This window comes from Macaca thibetana, chromosome 7 (genome assembly GCF_024542745.1).
Source record: "Macaca thibetana thibetana isolate TM-01 chromosome 7, ASM2454274v1, whole genome shotgun sequence".
Lineage (NCBI taxonomy): Eukaryota > Metazoa > Chordata > Mammalia > Primates > Cercopithecidae > Macaca > Macaca thibetana.
The window spans coordinates 44,352,740-44,368,870 of NC_065584.1; the positions used below are offsets into that span (position 1 = coordinate 44,352,740).

At 37.7% G+C, this 16,131-nt stretch overlaps 1 protein-coding gene across 7 annotated transcripts in view; it reads left to right on the top strand.

Annotated features, from left to right (window-relative positions):
• Positions 1 to 16,131, top strand: part of PPP2R5E (protein phosphatase 2 regulatory subunit B'epsilon) — a 174,884-nt gene that overhangs the window by 117,422 nt on the left and 41,331 nt on the right. For all 7 annotated transcript variants that reach the window (XM_050799236.1, XM_050799230.1, XM_050799229.1 and 4 more), the window contains 2 exons: positions 4,491 to 4,592; positions 11,056 to 11,148. In XM_050799236.1, the coding sequence (XP_050655193.1) occupies positions 4,491 to 4,592; positions 11,056 to 11,148 (195 nt within the window). The remainder of the gene's footprint in view (positions 1 to 4,490; positions 4,593 to 11,055; positions 11,149 to 16,131) is intronic.

The window sequence follows — 16,131 nt, forward strand, 5'->3', positions numbered from 1 at the left end:
TGTGGGAGGCTGTGATATATATATATATTTTTTCTGATAAACCTTTGGCACTCCTGGAGGCTGTGGTTCTTAACTCTCGCTTGGCAGCAGTAGTCTTATATAATAAACAAGTTCAAGACCCATTTTCATCTTGGAGTGGAAGGTGTAACTCACATAGTGTATGTCTTTAACGTATGCTTTTTATAGATTTAGGACTGTGTTTATCATCCATAGTCCTCTTGCTTTAATATAGCTTTTAATTTCCATTTATAGTTAACCATTTCCATTCTTATCCTTATAGTCACACAATTTTCAATTGCCTTTCCATATAAATCTTTATTTATAAACTTTTTTTTGGTACTCCCATAGAGCCATCATCTTTAATGCTGCACAGTATTCCACTGAGTTGATAAACCTCTCTGATGCTGGACATAAGGTTATTTTCAGTTTTACATTTTTTGGAGAATGTTGCAAGTGACAGCTTTAAGTAGCTTTTTCACTCTTGTCTTGGATTAGTTTCTCAGGGCAAATTCTCAAGGATGGGAGTAATGGCTCATTTATAACATTTTTATTAAGTACCTAGTATATTCCAGGCTGGGTCAAAGGTTTGGCGATTTCCATGACACTTGATATGCTTTGCCATTCTTTCCCATTGTGGTAAAGAACTACTTAACCAATCCAGTCAACTCTGAATTGTCCAACCCAGCAGACATGTGCTTCCTCATTCGTCATCTGGTGAATGTTTAGAAGTAAACTAAATAAAGCATGACAGTAAGATAAATCTGAAGAAATGACAGTGTGTAGCTAAATGAGATGTATATACTTCTAGAACTACCTGCCTTTTGGATTATTTACCCAACGTGGCCTTCTTTTGCTGTGTTAACTGAGAGAGGAAGTTTTGACCAAGTCAGAAGATGAGAACACAATACAGGGATGAACATCCTTAGAAATAACTTGGATTTATTCAAGTTACCTAGACAATTTTGAAATTTGTTTAAAGCAAAACCACAATACACAGCTTTATTAATATATCCAAACTTTTACTTTGTGAATATTTATTAAATGCTGAGTATATGGTGGGAAGACAGATGTATTGTATATTCCTGATTAGTTATTAGTAAGGAGAGACAAATAACCAAACAGATAGTTGCTGCAGCATGTGGTGGGCACTGTAAGAGAGTTTATATGCCCAGGAGTACAAAGGAAGAGAAGTTTCTGTTTCTTTACCCAGATTTTTTAGTATAGAGAAGCCCCTTTTTCCCCCCTCTCATGGTTTACTTTCATGTCTTAGGAGAGGAAAAACACTTGTTAAAGAGTGCAGTACATAATAAATGACTTAGTTGGGATGAAGACTCAGTTTTTGAAATACATGTATAGTTTAATGAAGATTCAAAGTTGAGTAATTAAAGAACCTTTGCCCTGTCAATTACATTATAGCTGGCTGGTTGAAGGGAAGTCATTACCTGAAAAGTCACTTATTTCTTCATAAAAATAATTTCTAGTAATCACTGGAAGGGACAAAAATAAAATAATAGAACTGTGTTTGCTGTCATTAGCCATAGCAAAAGCATATTCTCATATGATCATTTTTTTCTGTCCTCTAAGCTAACGAATAAGAAAGTTGGTCTACCTTTTCTTCCTGACAGTCTGGGTCCAGTTATAACTCTCCTGGTTACTAATTGTAACCTTAGAGCTTAACAACATCCATGCTTCTATTTCCTCAGTGGTAAATTAGGGATCATAATAGTGTACACTTCATAGGACCGCCAAGTCCAATAGATACTGCTCTGTGCTCTTCTTAGTCAACCTCTGAACAGCATTTGCTGCTCTTGACCTCTTCCTTAAAACGCTATTCTCTCTTAGCTTCTGAGACCCCAAACTCTAGTTCTTTTCTATTATCACCTGCTTCTTTTCATTTGCTCTCCTTGGCTCTTCTTCTTCTACCTTATTTCTAAATATTGGGTGCCCAAGGACCCTTTCTCTCTCTCTCTCTTTTTTCTCTCTTTTTTTTTTTTTTTTTTTTTTTTTTTTGAGATGGAGCCTTGTTCTGTCGCCCAGGATGGAGTGCAGTGGCCCAATCTTGGCTCACTGCAAGCTCCGCCTCCTGAGTTCACGCCATTCTCCTGCCTCAGCCTCCCGAGTAGCTGGGACTACAGGCGCCTGCCACCACACCTGGCTCCTGCCTCAGCCTCCCAAGTAGCTGGGACTACAGGCGCCCGCCACCACACCTGGCTAATTTTTTTAATTTTTAGTAGAGACGGGATTTCACCGTGTTAGCCAGGATGGTCTTGAGCTCCTAACCTTGTGATCTGCCCGCCTTGGCCTCTCAAAGTGCTGGGATTACAGGCGTGAGCCACTGCTCCCAGCTGACCATTTCTCTTCTTTTTGTTTACTTCTTTCCAAGGTGATCCCATTGGTCCCATGGCTTTAAGTATTATCTATATGCTGCTGAGTCTTATATGTCTCTGGTTCTGACCTGTCCAGCTCAGAGGTCCAACTTCATATTTCTAATTGCTTCCTAGATACTGCTCCTTTAATACGTCTCTAACTAGATCCCTAGATCTCTCCGCTAAAACAAGCCAGCAAAGAAATAAACTTTTCCCTTTTCCAGTAATCTCTGTCTTCAGTTTATGGCCTCAGATCTATATCTTGTCCTTAATTCTTTCTTTCACATCATATATCCAAGCCAGCAGCAAAGCACTACCTTTTTGAATCAATCTATTTCTGTCTGTCTTCCCTACCATCCTTGCCAAGCCAGCGTCATCCCTTGTCACATTCACAGCCTAACTTGTCCTCTTCCTGCCTATTCTATACATAGCTGTTGGAGTGATTTTTTTTTTTTAGGCAGAAATCAGATCATGCCACTTCTCTGTTTTAAGATCCACTAATGGCCTCCCATTGCACTAAAATAAAATTGGATCTCCTTCCCATAGCTTATACATCTGAGCTCAGTTTCCATAACTAGGAAATGGGGATAATTGTGGCTTTAACTAGAATACAATAAGTTCCATGATGGCATGGATTTTTATCTGCTTTGTTCACTACTGTTTTCCTAGTGCCTAGAACAGTGTGTACACATAATAGGCATTTAATAAGTATGAAATAAATAATAAAAATATATTTATGAAATAAATACTTATTAAATGCCTGTTATGTGTACACACTGTTCTAGGCACTAGGAATGTACACATTCAGATTATATGGGTACCCCAAAGCCTTTCTTCATTCCTCTTTCAGAGCAGCGTATTAGATAGCTCAGTATTTTCTGCATTACATAGGAAGGCCAGCAAAGGCTTCTGATGCAATATCTGCTTTCTTTTTCCCTTCTCACTTTTTACACATGTTCTCCTGTCCCTCCCCGTCTTATTCTTCAGATCTAGGGATATGTTCGGGTCATTAGGAGAAAGATGAGTGGGTGAGTGGGGCAAGAAACAGAAACTGGAAAGGAATCCTGAGACTAGTAGCAACAACATTTAAAACATAAACATTTTACTATAGAAATCTTTTAATAGGCCAGGTGTGGTGGCTCACACCTGTAATCCCAGCACTTTGGGACTGAAGTGGGTGGGTCACTTGAGGTCAGGAGTTCGAGACTAGCCTGACCAACATGGTGAAACCTTGTCTCTACTTAAAAATACAAAAATTAGCCAGGTGTGGTGGCATGCATCTGTAATCCCAGCTACTCGGGAGGCTGAGGCAGGAGAATCACTTGAACCTGGGAGGCAGGAGGTTGCAGTGAGCCAAGATTGCGTCACTGCCCTCCAGCGTGGGTGACAGAGCGAGACTCCATCTCAAAAAAAAAAAAAAAAAAAAAAAAAAGAGGAAGTGTTGTAACGTATATAGAAATAATAGATAGTATAATGAATCCTCATCTCTTTATCACCCAGTTTCAACAGTTACCAACTCATGGCCATGTTTTGAACAACCATTGTTTAATTTGGATCTTGCCTATGGTTAAGGAATACCTAAAAGTTTATAGAGGTTTATATCAAAGATACAGTTTTGCTCTGGGTATCGTTACTATTTTGTAAACCAACTCGTTGAGGACAGATAAGGAATATTTTTAAGGTTATTAGAAAAGCCTGAAATTTCACCATTATTTCAATCATAAGTTTGCAAATAGTGACTATGCCTGATAAGGGAAGCACATGAAGCCCATTAGCAGTTATTTATTTTTTAGTGTCAATTGGTTAATCAGAAACATGCTTGACTGGTAAGTAACCAAGAGCAGGCTTTGATGGGAGGTATAAAATCATGGCAACCTAGGGTGGAAAGGGTTAAATAAGGACAATGAATAGTGTTCAAGAGAGTAGGATGGTGCTGCGTTGCTACTTCCCAGCTTGCCTGGAGGTGGTCCCCACCTCAGAGCCTGTAGAAAGAGGTCCTTATTCTAGTTTGGTGATGTTCCTTGTGCACTGTTATCTGGGTTCCCCTCAGCTTGGCTCCAAGGACCTTGTGTAAAACTGCGCAGAAGGTGCTTCCCGTTAACTCTGCTGCTTGTTTATTTTTAGGTATCTTGCAATATATTCAGAACTCTCCCTCCTAGTGACAGCAATGAATTTGATCCAGAAGAAGATGAACCTACTCTTGAGGCATCGTGGCCACACTTACAGGTACTTTGAAATACCATTCGTTCTAAAAGAAAACTCCATTAACTCATTAGCTGATTAGCATGGGAATTCCTTGAAGGCCTTTATTCACCAAGAAATCAAATTAGAGTACATTAATGGAAAGTTAGAGAATGCTTTTTATGTTTCTTACTCTTGATAATTAGGATGCCAAAAGAATAAAATAGTGTCAGTGTGATGCTTTAGTGTCCCCCCACCCCATGTTGCAGGTACAGCCAGCAGTTCTTATTCGTCTGTTAGAGCTTCTTTATGATCCTGCCCTCTAGAGCCTCAAACAAAGCACAGAATTATTTTCACATTAGTTATTAGTTGGATGTGATTAGCTCACAGAATATATATCTCATTTTTAGCAGTATGTACCCTGGGAACTTTGTATGCCTGTCTTCACGTTAACTACAAATGTGTTTCTTTAGTTAGAAGGACAAAACCAAACTGTAATAGCTATTTCGTTCACAGTATTGTAAGGAAGAGTAACAGCTGAGAGAAAGCTTGGGTGAAGGCCAATTCTGTTCTCTTGCACTGAGAAGGCCATGTTTTCCAATCATACTCATGTGCCAGGATGGATCAGGGGCATCACTGCATCTCTGTTTCCAGCACTAGAGCCGTCTGTATTGTATTAACTTGTATAATACATACTGGTAATTTTCCAGCTCCTTCCTCCCTTGTGCTGCCTTCTCTCAAGGCCAAACTTTCTCAAAAGAATAGAGCAAGGAAATTTGTACATGTTGAACCCCAAAGTCACCCTTCCATTGAGTCAGAATATCCTCAGGTTGCTTGACAAATAGCAAGGGGGAAGGGGTGGAAGAAAATGAATAATACCTTGTACACCTTCACCCCTAGGCAGAAGCTGCTGCATTTTCATAGAAATGTATTCATGGTTCAAGTTGACTTTTTGAAGAGCAAACAAACTGTGCAGCAGAGAGAGAAAGCCTAGAGATATTCTAAGAGTTTTTTCCCTCTACTTCAGAATGTCTGACGTAAATTTGCAAGTCTGTCTGTCCTGCTTTGATAACTCAAAGTTTCTGCAGGTACACACATGTACTATTTCCCTTTGTTACGTGGAAAACTTTTGGGGGCTCTGTTTTCTCAGCTCTTACTCAGGCATGTTATGCATATGTATTCCTGCCTCCATTGCTAAGACTGGGTAAATTAGTTAAAACACTGTAGTTGATTTCCTATCTTAGATGTTTGATTTTTTTTAAGGTCCCAGACATACTATCTGCAATCTAAGAAACTTGTAAAACTATTTGTGCTTTTCGTAGGTATATCCCAGATTGTGACACAATCCAAAAAAGAATTACTTTTTTGAATGGGTGAATTGTTGTCTTATTCTTAATCTTTGGTGCCAGTTCATTGAATTACAGTTTAGTCTGGAAGAAACTTAACAACAACAAAAAGATGGTCTTCTCAGCTGTCTCACATCTTATGGCGGAAAAGACACGAAAAGAGATGTCTTTAAAGCCTCAGTGTGTTGTCTTCTCTGTATTCCAAAGAAGACCCTGCGGACCACTCTTGCCATTTGCAAGAGCTTTTTGACTATTCTAAATCATGGTAACCATAGACATAAATTTCCCCTAAAGTACAATAAAGTTTTACTCAATATTACAGTTAATCCTTCCCATACTTAATGACTCTATAAAATACAGGACCAAATCAATTTCTGAAACTCGTAAGTTCTACCACAAAAAACCACTCTAGCTTACACTGTAATTACTGCAGGAATATTAACCATTAGTTTATCTGAAACCCTAAAACCAAAGAAACAATGAAGAATGGTAATGAGACCGGTGCCCTTTTGGATATAAAGGCAGAAACGGTATTATAAATGGGCTGGTTTCATCTGTGTTGACATCCTGTTCAAGGTTATTATCCTTTGGTCCTTTCTTTAGCTCAAGGGGAAATATGACCCACTAATGCTGGATCAGGTGAAGGAAACTTTTAAAATTTGTAAATCAACCTTCATTCATAGTAAAGGTTAGGTAACTAGGCACATTGTTGCCTTCACCATCTGTTGCTTTTGGAACAAGGCTCCTGACTTGGTCTCAAGAGTCCTGCCTTTCCTTTGTATATTCCTATAGCACAAATTAGTCACCTTCCCGTTTTCGGTTTTAGGTGGTTTTAGCACTAATGAGGGCACTCATTGAATGTATAAGAAATCTCTTTTTCTTTTCATGATAGGTCATTCATGTCATAGTCACCTATCATGAAGTTTAACATTTTACTTTTTAGTTGATCCAACTTATATTTCTGACCAAAACACAGCATAGTTTTAGACCTTTTCACTTTTTATTAACTTCATAATTAGCAGTACGCTTCCTTTTCTGGGACACATTTTGCAAGGAAAAAACTATAAATACCTGACAGGAGGTCAAAACAACAAAATGACATTGAGATGTGGTTGTTGAATGGTTGGCTGTGCTCATTGCCCAGCTAATTGACTGCTCCTGCATACCTTTTTGATTTAAATCTGTGGCCTATACAAATTACTGATTGGCCGGATGTAGTGGCCGGTGTCTGTAATCCTAACACTTTGGGAGGCCAAGGTGGGCAGATCACTTGAGGCCAGGAGTTTGAGAGCAGCCTGGCCAACATAGGAAACCTCGTCTATATGAAAAATACAAAAATTAGACAGGTGTGGCAGCACACACTTCTAATCCCAGCTACTTGGGAGGCTGAGGCACGAGAATTGCTTGAACCTGGGAGGCGGAGGCTGCAGCGAGCCAAGATTGCACCACTGTACTCCAGCCTGGGCAACAGAGCGAGACCATGTCACCCAAAAAAAAAAAAAAAAAAAAAAAAAGTAAAAAAATTACTGATTATAACAAATTGTGGATCTTTTGGGATCTTTAAAAATAGATAAAAGAATAATTTTTAGTTCAAATGTGTCAAAGGGGTCTACTCTGTGTATGTTATTCAACCTTTCGATTATCTGAATTAGTATCTTGTTTCTGTATTTTCTGAAATTAGGTGTGTCTTCAGTAGAATACAATTTTATAGGAGTTTCATTTACAATTAAGGGTTTGTTTTTAATGTTTTCCACTTGAGACTGACAAACAGGAATGCTAGCCTTTTTACTAAAGTTCCTTGGAGAATTCACTTACGTAACCTTGAAAAGTAATTTGTCCTCCCCAGGGCCCAGTCTTTCTCTTTAGAAACTTAAGGGAGATTTTTGATTTTGACGTAAAATCTTTCTTTTAAGTGCAGAGAACACTTATGCTTATTAATAAATATGTCTGAAGTGTTTCCACCAAACCATTTTAGACCATAACTGCTTTCAAGGGAACAGAGATGAGAGAGCACTTTGCCAGTCTTTCTGGAAAGCCTTGCCAGTCCACAGGTCAGCTTAGAAGATGAGAGTCTCCCCTTCGTGACAACCAAAAGAGGGCTAAAACCCACTTGATGGGGTCATTTGAATAAGGCTGACATTCTATTTGTAAAACTAAGAGCTGACAGATGAGCGTATTAGAAAAGGAACAATTCTCTGAGGTCTTAGGACTTGGGCATTATTTTGACTAGCAAAATAACGTGTGAAACTTGGCAACGTCCGGATCATTAGGAAAGAAATTTTTCTGAATTCAGAGAGTTCCAAGGAGAAAAACAGTTTTATAAGGAAGTAAAATGCTAATGTGAATCCCTTATTTAAGTCTTAAGTTAGAGTCTGACGTGACAAGAAACGTTTAAATCAGTGGTGTCTGGACCTTTAGAGTGGCTCTGAGACCTGATTTTCAGTGTTCCGCAAGGTCAAAACTACCTTTATAACAGTGCTGTATATATGATTTGTCCTTTCACTGTGTTGACGTTTGTACTATTCATTGCAAAAGTGGTGGTGGTTAAAATTGCTGCCACCTTAACGAGAATCAAGGTTACTTGTGTCAAACTGGTCGAGTATTCTTCACTACCATGTACTTGTAATTAAAAGTGTAAAAAAAGCCAATTTCACTTGAGAACATCTTTGAAGAAACAGCAAAAATAATTTTATTAAATTTTGACGCTCAAGCACACATTTAAAAATATTCTACATGACACAATGGGAAGTATGCATAGTAACATCCACTGCATATTGAAATATAATGGTTATCTTATGGAAAAGCATTTGTGTAATCGTTTTTGAGCTGTAACCTAAACTAGCCTTTTTTTCTTTTCTCCTCATGAAACATCATTTTTACTTGAAGGAATGACTAACAGACTATGATTATTCAGACTTGGGTATCTGACAGATATATCTCTGAAACAAACAAGGAAACCATTTGACAATATTTGTTACCACTGACAAAATTAGAGTATTAATGCAGAATTTAGAATTAGAATTTTAGAAAACTTATATCTGTCTTGCATCTGTCACCTTGAGCTTGCAGCTTCCAAAAGCTTACAGACTTTTTAAAAATAAAATTGAGGTAATAAAGAATGTGATATTTTTAGATACTGTATAATAAAATGTGTCAACATTTAAAAGAGCTGCATAACTCAGTGAACCAATATTTTCCAGTTGGCAAATGATGTTAGGAATCCATGCATGGATAAAGATCCATTCAAAGTGCAAGACAGATGATTGGGTTTTAGTGTAACAAAGTATGAAAAGTTCATTGATATCATTTCAGATTGTATGTTGCAACTAATCTTTAAGAAATGACAATTTGTTGAATTTAGTGTAGCATCAAAGAAGAATATCCACAATTATGTGGGAGAAAAAGAAACTAGTAAAATATGCTCCCTTTTTTAAACTACTGGATCTCCATCAGGCTAGATTTCTTTATATGCTTAAACCAAAATGACATATCGCAACAGATTGGATATAGAAGCAGATGAAAATCTGTCTTACATTAAGCCACATATTAAAGAGATTTATATAAATATAAAACAATGACTTTCTTCTCAATTCTTTTGGAAAGTAAAGGTTTTTTTTTTCTTTTTTTTCAGGAACATAATTATGTTAACATATAATGCACCTTGTTTTTAAGTGAAACAGTAACATTTAAAAGCTTTTTTCACTTTTTATTTCTAATTTGATATATATATCTCATATATATGATATGTATCTCATATAAACAAAAGCTTTGGGATCCTCGTTAATTTTTAAGTGTAAAGGAGTGAGACCAAAAAGTTAGCAAATGTTATTTTAGGAATAGTGATGATGATACATGTTAGTCATTGTGCAGAGGGCTTTATGTGTGTATTATCACATTTAAACTTAGAGACTATCCATCTCCATTATAACATTTAAGAGACAAAGTTTCAGAGAAATTAACTTGCTCAGGGCTACACAGTTAGTAAGGGAAAGAGTTAGATGTTCAGGAATATATATATATATGTTTTATATATATATTTTATATATATATTTATATATATATAATATATATATATTTTAAAAAGTTCTTAAAAAGTTCTAGATTATATACATATATATTTTAAAGAAACAGAGTATTGTTCTTTTGCCCAGGCTTGACTCAAACTCCTGGGCTGAAGCAGTCCTCCCTCCTTAGCCTTCTGAGTAGCAGAGACTACAGGCGCAGGCAGTTGCACCAGTTAAAGGTTCTGGTTTTGATATACTGTTGCATACCTCATCAGGATCTAATGTAGCCTTTAACATAGACTTATTATGCAAAGAGAATAGGCAGTAATTCCCCACTGTTTATCAATTATTTGAGGCTAACTTTTTGCAGATGGGTATATTGTGCCACACCATCTTATGGGATGAGTAGAAATTGCCATAAACTTTCTGAAAAGGAATTTGTCAGTGAGTATCAAAATTCTGAATGTTTGGATATCTTTTGATCTAGCAATTCCATGTTTAGAAACATTTCCTCATGACATAATTGAACAAGTACACGCTGACGTATGTTATGTGATGCACGTTGACGCAGAATGATGGAGAAATAATTCAGAAACTACTTAAATGTCTAAGCCTGGGAGATTGGTTAAGTTAATTATGAATAATGGAATTATTCATTATAAATTATAATGGACTACTTACAGCTACTAAGAATGATAGTTTAGATATTATTGATGTAAATTGTTCATAATACATTGTTTAAATGGTAAAAGTAGTCTGTAAAACTGTAAAAGTATATTTATATGGTATGTTAAATGAAGTATATACATAATATATTGTATAAATGGTACAAGCAGTTTGCAAAACTGTAAGAATATGTTTATAGTACATTAGTATGTTGTAGAAGGAGATACATACATTGAAATGTTAACAGTGGTTGTCTCTGAATGGTAAGATTATGGGAAATTTTTCTTTGGTTGTATTTTCTAATTTTAAGTTTTAAAAGTTGAAAGCATAACAGCAACTGTGAGCCACAAGACAGGCTGGCGTGGTTTGTTGATTGATTTTAAAATCAATTTTCTAAGCCCTGTCACTTTTAGTGTTACGGGCTTTTGGTGGTTTGTAGTACTATTCCCAGTGAATCATAATTTGAAATTAACCATAATCTGTTTGTTGCAGCTCGTATATGAATTTTTCATACGATTTTTGGAAAGCCAAGAATTCCAACCCAGCATTGCCAAAAAATATATAGATCAGAAATTTGTATTACAGGTAAGCAAATTATTGTGGATGTGTGTATTTGTTTTCTAGTTAACACTTTATCTCATTTTCTAGTCATGTCTGTTAAAAAAATTTTGCAATGACAGTTATGTCAACCACAAAAATATATATAAACAGAAGTTAATTTCCATTACTGCCTATTAAAAGTAATAGGTACATTTCAGTTTATTTGTGGTAGAAATCAATTACATTTCAAATAGACAGGAATGCTAATGCCTAAATCCCTATAGTTTTCTCTTAAAATCTAATTATAAAGGAATTTCATTTATATAACCTTGGTTTGTGTGAATCTTTATATAGCTTAAAATTTTATATTTGCATAAGGATTCTTAAAGAACTGTGGTGTAGATCTGTTAAAACTGAGTAGGCAAGCTCAGACTTCAAAGCATGAGTAACCTGTAATAAATAATCAAAGTCAGGGTACTGATGAGATTTCATTGCTAGAAAATAGCACAGCTTAACATTCTAAAATTTCCCTAAAGGGATTAACTCTCATTCCTCCATTTGGAACATCTCCAGGAACACTTTTTTTCCTGACTCCTCATTGTACATGTTATAACCGTGGATTTTCCTTTTTACCTGGGACTTGGACGCTTTCATGGCACTGAAGTTTTAGATAACACTTCCTTGCTCCTGTTGTTGATATATTCATCTCTAAAAATGGATGCTTGAGCCACACTGGTGTAGCTCTTTTCTGAGTGGCATATGGGGCATCTAATGTAGGAAAGAATAAATGTTTATCTCCTAGTAAGCCAGTAAGAAGAATTTCAAATTTAAAACATTAATTTGATCTAGCCTGGGCAACAGAGCAAGACCCTGTCTCTAAAAATAAAATAAAAAATAAAACATTAATTTGGCAGGAAATTGATCTCCTGTGCCTTACTGGGAGGGGGCTGATAACCTTTGTGATCTCATTTCCTTCCTTAATTAAATTAATACATTTGGAATTTAGGATATGTAGGTTGAACCATACCCAATTTTTTGACTGTTTTTAACACTCAAAACAGCAGTTTCATAGGGTTCAATCCAACAGGGGCAGGCAAACTTCCAGAGAGCTGAGGGGCGTGGAGGCCTCTCCACATCCTAAGTAAGGCTGAGTGGAATGAAACTCAAAGTTCAGGTGTCAGCTCAGAGCTGAAAGGCGCTTTGGTGCCTTGCCTATGGGGCTCATTAGTACCTGTACACCCTATTCCCCTAGGTACATGGGACTGATCCTTGATCTTTACTTCACATTTAGAGTACTTTGGTACCACACTGTTGAATCCTGGCTCACACTTTAACATGAGAGGGTTTGGAAAAGTGAAGTCTGAAATAGAAATGGAGAGGTAGATAAATAGATGGATATGTGGATCATGGGGTAAATAGGGAAATTGGTATGGATTGCTATGCCAGGGAAGCATAATTTATTTCAAAAAAATGTAAGTAATACATAGTAGATCTACATTTTGTATTGGAAAGCCTTGCATGTATATAGTGCTGTCTAATTGTCAGAACACCTTTGCCTGCATTATTTGATTTGTACAACAATCTTGTAAAGTAGACATGGCTAAATTTTTATGCCCTCCCTTCCCCCCTGCCCCATTTTATGGATGCATAAACTGAGGTCTAGAAAGAGTGTCAAGTTTGCTCAAGCACATTTCGTATTCTGGTTTTCTGTCCATCGTGCCATGATGCCTCCTTGTGATTCCCTCACTGTAACTTGGAGTGACTTCGAGGGAGAAGTAGCCCTCACATCTGAACACTAATGAAATAATAGGGTTCTCCTATTTTTTGTGAATTAATGTGCCTGAGAAGATCAGATAGTAATTCTGTATTAGAGCCTGTATTTAGTTGACATGGAATCAGTAAATCCTATGGTCGTACTATGAAGCCAGTGCTTTTCTCACACAAAAAACATTCAGGGCTCAGCCTAGTGTGCTGTCCATGGTAGACGGTACTGAAGATAATGAAACTTATAATACGAAAACATCAGAGAAACCCAGATTTGGAAAGGACGTTTTTTGGGTTATGTATTCTAGTTCTTTAGCAAATTAGTCTCCTTTGAGACCCTTTTTCAGTGAAGAAAAGCCATATACACAGGCAGCTTGTTCCATTTTTGTTAGGAAGTTCTTTTTTATGTTGAACCTGTCTATGCCTTGTACCCTTTGTCCTTATTCTCCTCAGAATAATATCTTAGTATATCTCTAGCCCAGACATAACCTTTCAGGTCTTAGAACACAGCTTTTGTGTTCACCCTTTGACTCTTTTTCTCTGCATCAGTGGTTGCAATTGAAATGCTCATAGCCTCACTCATAGTAAGTCTGAAAGCCGGGGGTCAGACAGTAGGATGTAGACTGGTTCCTATTAAATGGGGCTTTGGCTACCCCTCTTCATTCAGTTATCCCCAGATTTTTCTCCTTGCCAACCCCCAAGATAAATAGAAATCCAGATTCTTCTGTTAAGTTTTCTGGTATTACTAAAATCCTGTGCAGAATGAACTAGCCCATTTGCCTTCTGGATCTAGCCTACCAGCTGTCAGTATGCACTTTCTCCTCCAGACCGAGTTCTTGGGTCTCATTGGTTAGTTTTGAAGTATCCTGGATGTGTCCATTTGTCCCCTAATATGACATCTATATCCCAACAGAATGCCCTGAGCCTGGTCAGCCCAGTGTGGCTTCAAGTTGGCCTTTTCATTCCCTTGTCATGACTCTAGGTTTCTTAAAGGAAAAGTCTCACGAGCATTTCTTGCTGTAGCATGACGTTGCCAACTTATGTTAAGCTTCTGGCTATAGCTGGCTTCTAGTTGAGCTTTCTGCATATTGCTGCATGTTTCTCTTCTTTTCTCGTTTTTAAACAAACAGAGTCTTGCTCTGTAGCCCAGGTTGGGCTCAAGTGATCCACCTCAGTCTTCCAAGTAGCTGAAACTACAGGTGTGCACTACCATGCCTGGCTTACTTATTGTTGGTTGTTACACAGTTTGCTTTTTTATCTAAGTGTAGTACTTGGCATATGTTCCTGTGGAATCATTTATCCCTTATTCATGTCTACCTTATTTACTGTGTCTTCCATCTTTATGACATCTGTGATCTAGATATGCTATTGGCCTCATCTAAGTCATTGATTAAAGTTGTTTAACTAGGATAAAACACTACCTGTTGGGTACAGTGTACACTATTGCGTATGGGTACACTAAAAGCCCAGACTTCACTGGCATGCATCTATTAGTCCATTTTGTGTTGCTGTAAAGAAATTCTTGTGGCTGGGTAATTTATGATGAAAAGAGGTTTATTTGGTTCATGGTTCTGCAGACTGTACAAGAAGCATGGCACTAGCATCTGCTTCTGGCGAGAGCCTCAGGAAGCTTATAATCATGGTGGAAGGCAAAGGGAGAGCATGTGTGTCACGTGTTGAGAGAGAAGCAAGACAGAGGGGGCGGAGGTGCCAGGCTTTTTTTTTTCTTTCTTTCTTTTTTTTTAACAACTAGATCTCACAGTAACTAATAAAGTGAGAACTCACTCATTACTTCAAGGACAGCACCAAGCCATTCATGAGGGACCCACCTCCATGATCCAGATACCTCTCACTAGGCCCCGCCTCCAACATTGGGGATCACATTTCAACACGAGATTTGGAGGGAACAAAACTCAAACTAGTATCAATGCAATATATCCATGTAACACAACTGCACTTGTCCTCCCAAAACTATAAAAATAAAAATAATTTAAAAAAAAGAAAAAGCTGTTAAACTAGCCAGGGCTGAGATAGGAGCCTTTAGAAATTCCCTATATTATTTTAGAAATTCCCTATATTACACAACTTCATAATCAGTAATCTTTGAGTTTTATCCTTGATCCAGAAAGTTACTAGTACATTATCCTTCCTGCATTTCTTAATTTTGATTGTAAGGAGAACATAGAGACTATTAGATGCTGTGGTAAAAGCCAGGACTCTGTGTTTACAGCATTACTCTCATCTATAGGCCTTGTAACTTTATCATAAAAAGGAATGCCATTCATCTGCCGTGTGGTATTAGTGAACGTCTAGAGCTAGTGCTGTTTACTGATGATCCTGCCCTAAGTGCTTGCAAACCATGGGTTTGTTCATCTGTCCTAAAATTTTGCCAGAGACAGGAAATAAGTGTCAGTAGTGAAGTTCATTTATATACTTTACATTTTCAGCCCCTTCCTCATTTTTCCAATTGTTGCCTTCTTTACTTTCCATCTGCTGGATCTGTTATAAATTTGACCTTCACGCCAGGGCTCACCCCAGTTCCTGAATGAATCGTGAAAGTGGCAAGCAGGGGTTTTGGCAGAATCAGCACCACCACCGAGAGCTTGATTGAAATCATCTGATTAATCAGTGCATTAACTTCCATGTTGGGAATAAGCCCTGGGTGCCTGTTAGCTCCCATTTTCCGGAATACTCTGCTCATTCATGTTGGTAACCTGTAAGTTGGCCTCCTGTCCTTTTCCTGACCCTTTAGTCTGCTGATGACTTACCTTCGTTCCCAATGCCTTCTTAGAGGGGGCCTTAATTTCTTAACTGGTTCTCTTGAGATCCCTTCCTGGCCGGTTTGGTTCTGCTGGGGAGTGGGTGGGATCTTTGGGGCTTGAGGGATTGATGCTGATATTTTACCCCATTATCCCCCATCTCACTCACTCGTCCTCCTCTTTTCCACCATGACTTAACTGTCCTTGAATTGACAGGTCCTGCCAACCTCTGCACTCTGTAGTCGGGTCTTGTTCACACCCCTGCTTGTCCTTGCATTTTTCTGAACTCCACAGTCTCCCATGGTGCCACCTGGTCCTAGGGTGTTTCTCTTGGAAACCTACATCCTTTTCCTTTTGACAAATCAGGATAACGTTTACTCTGTTTCTTTTCTTTGGGCAGATTTCTATTTTCTGTGGGTTTTCAATGATCTCAAAAAAGATTCTTGGTAATCTCAGCTTAAAATTTCTTTCTTCAGTTAGACAGAATGTATTGTATCCATGAGAT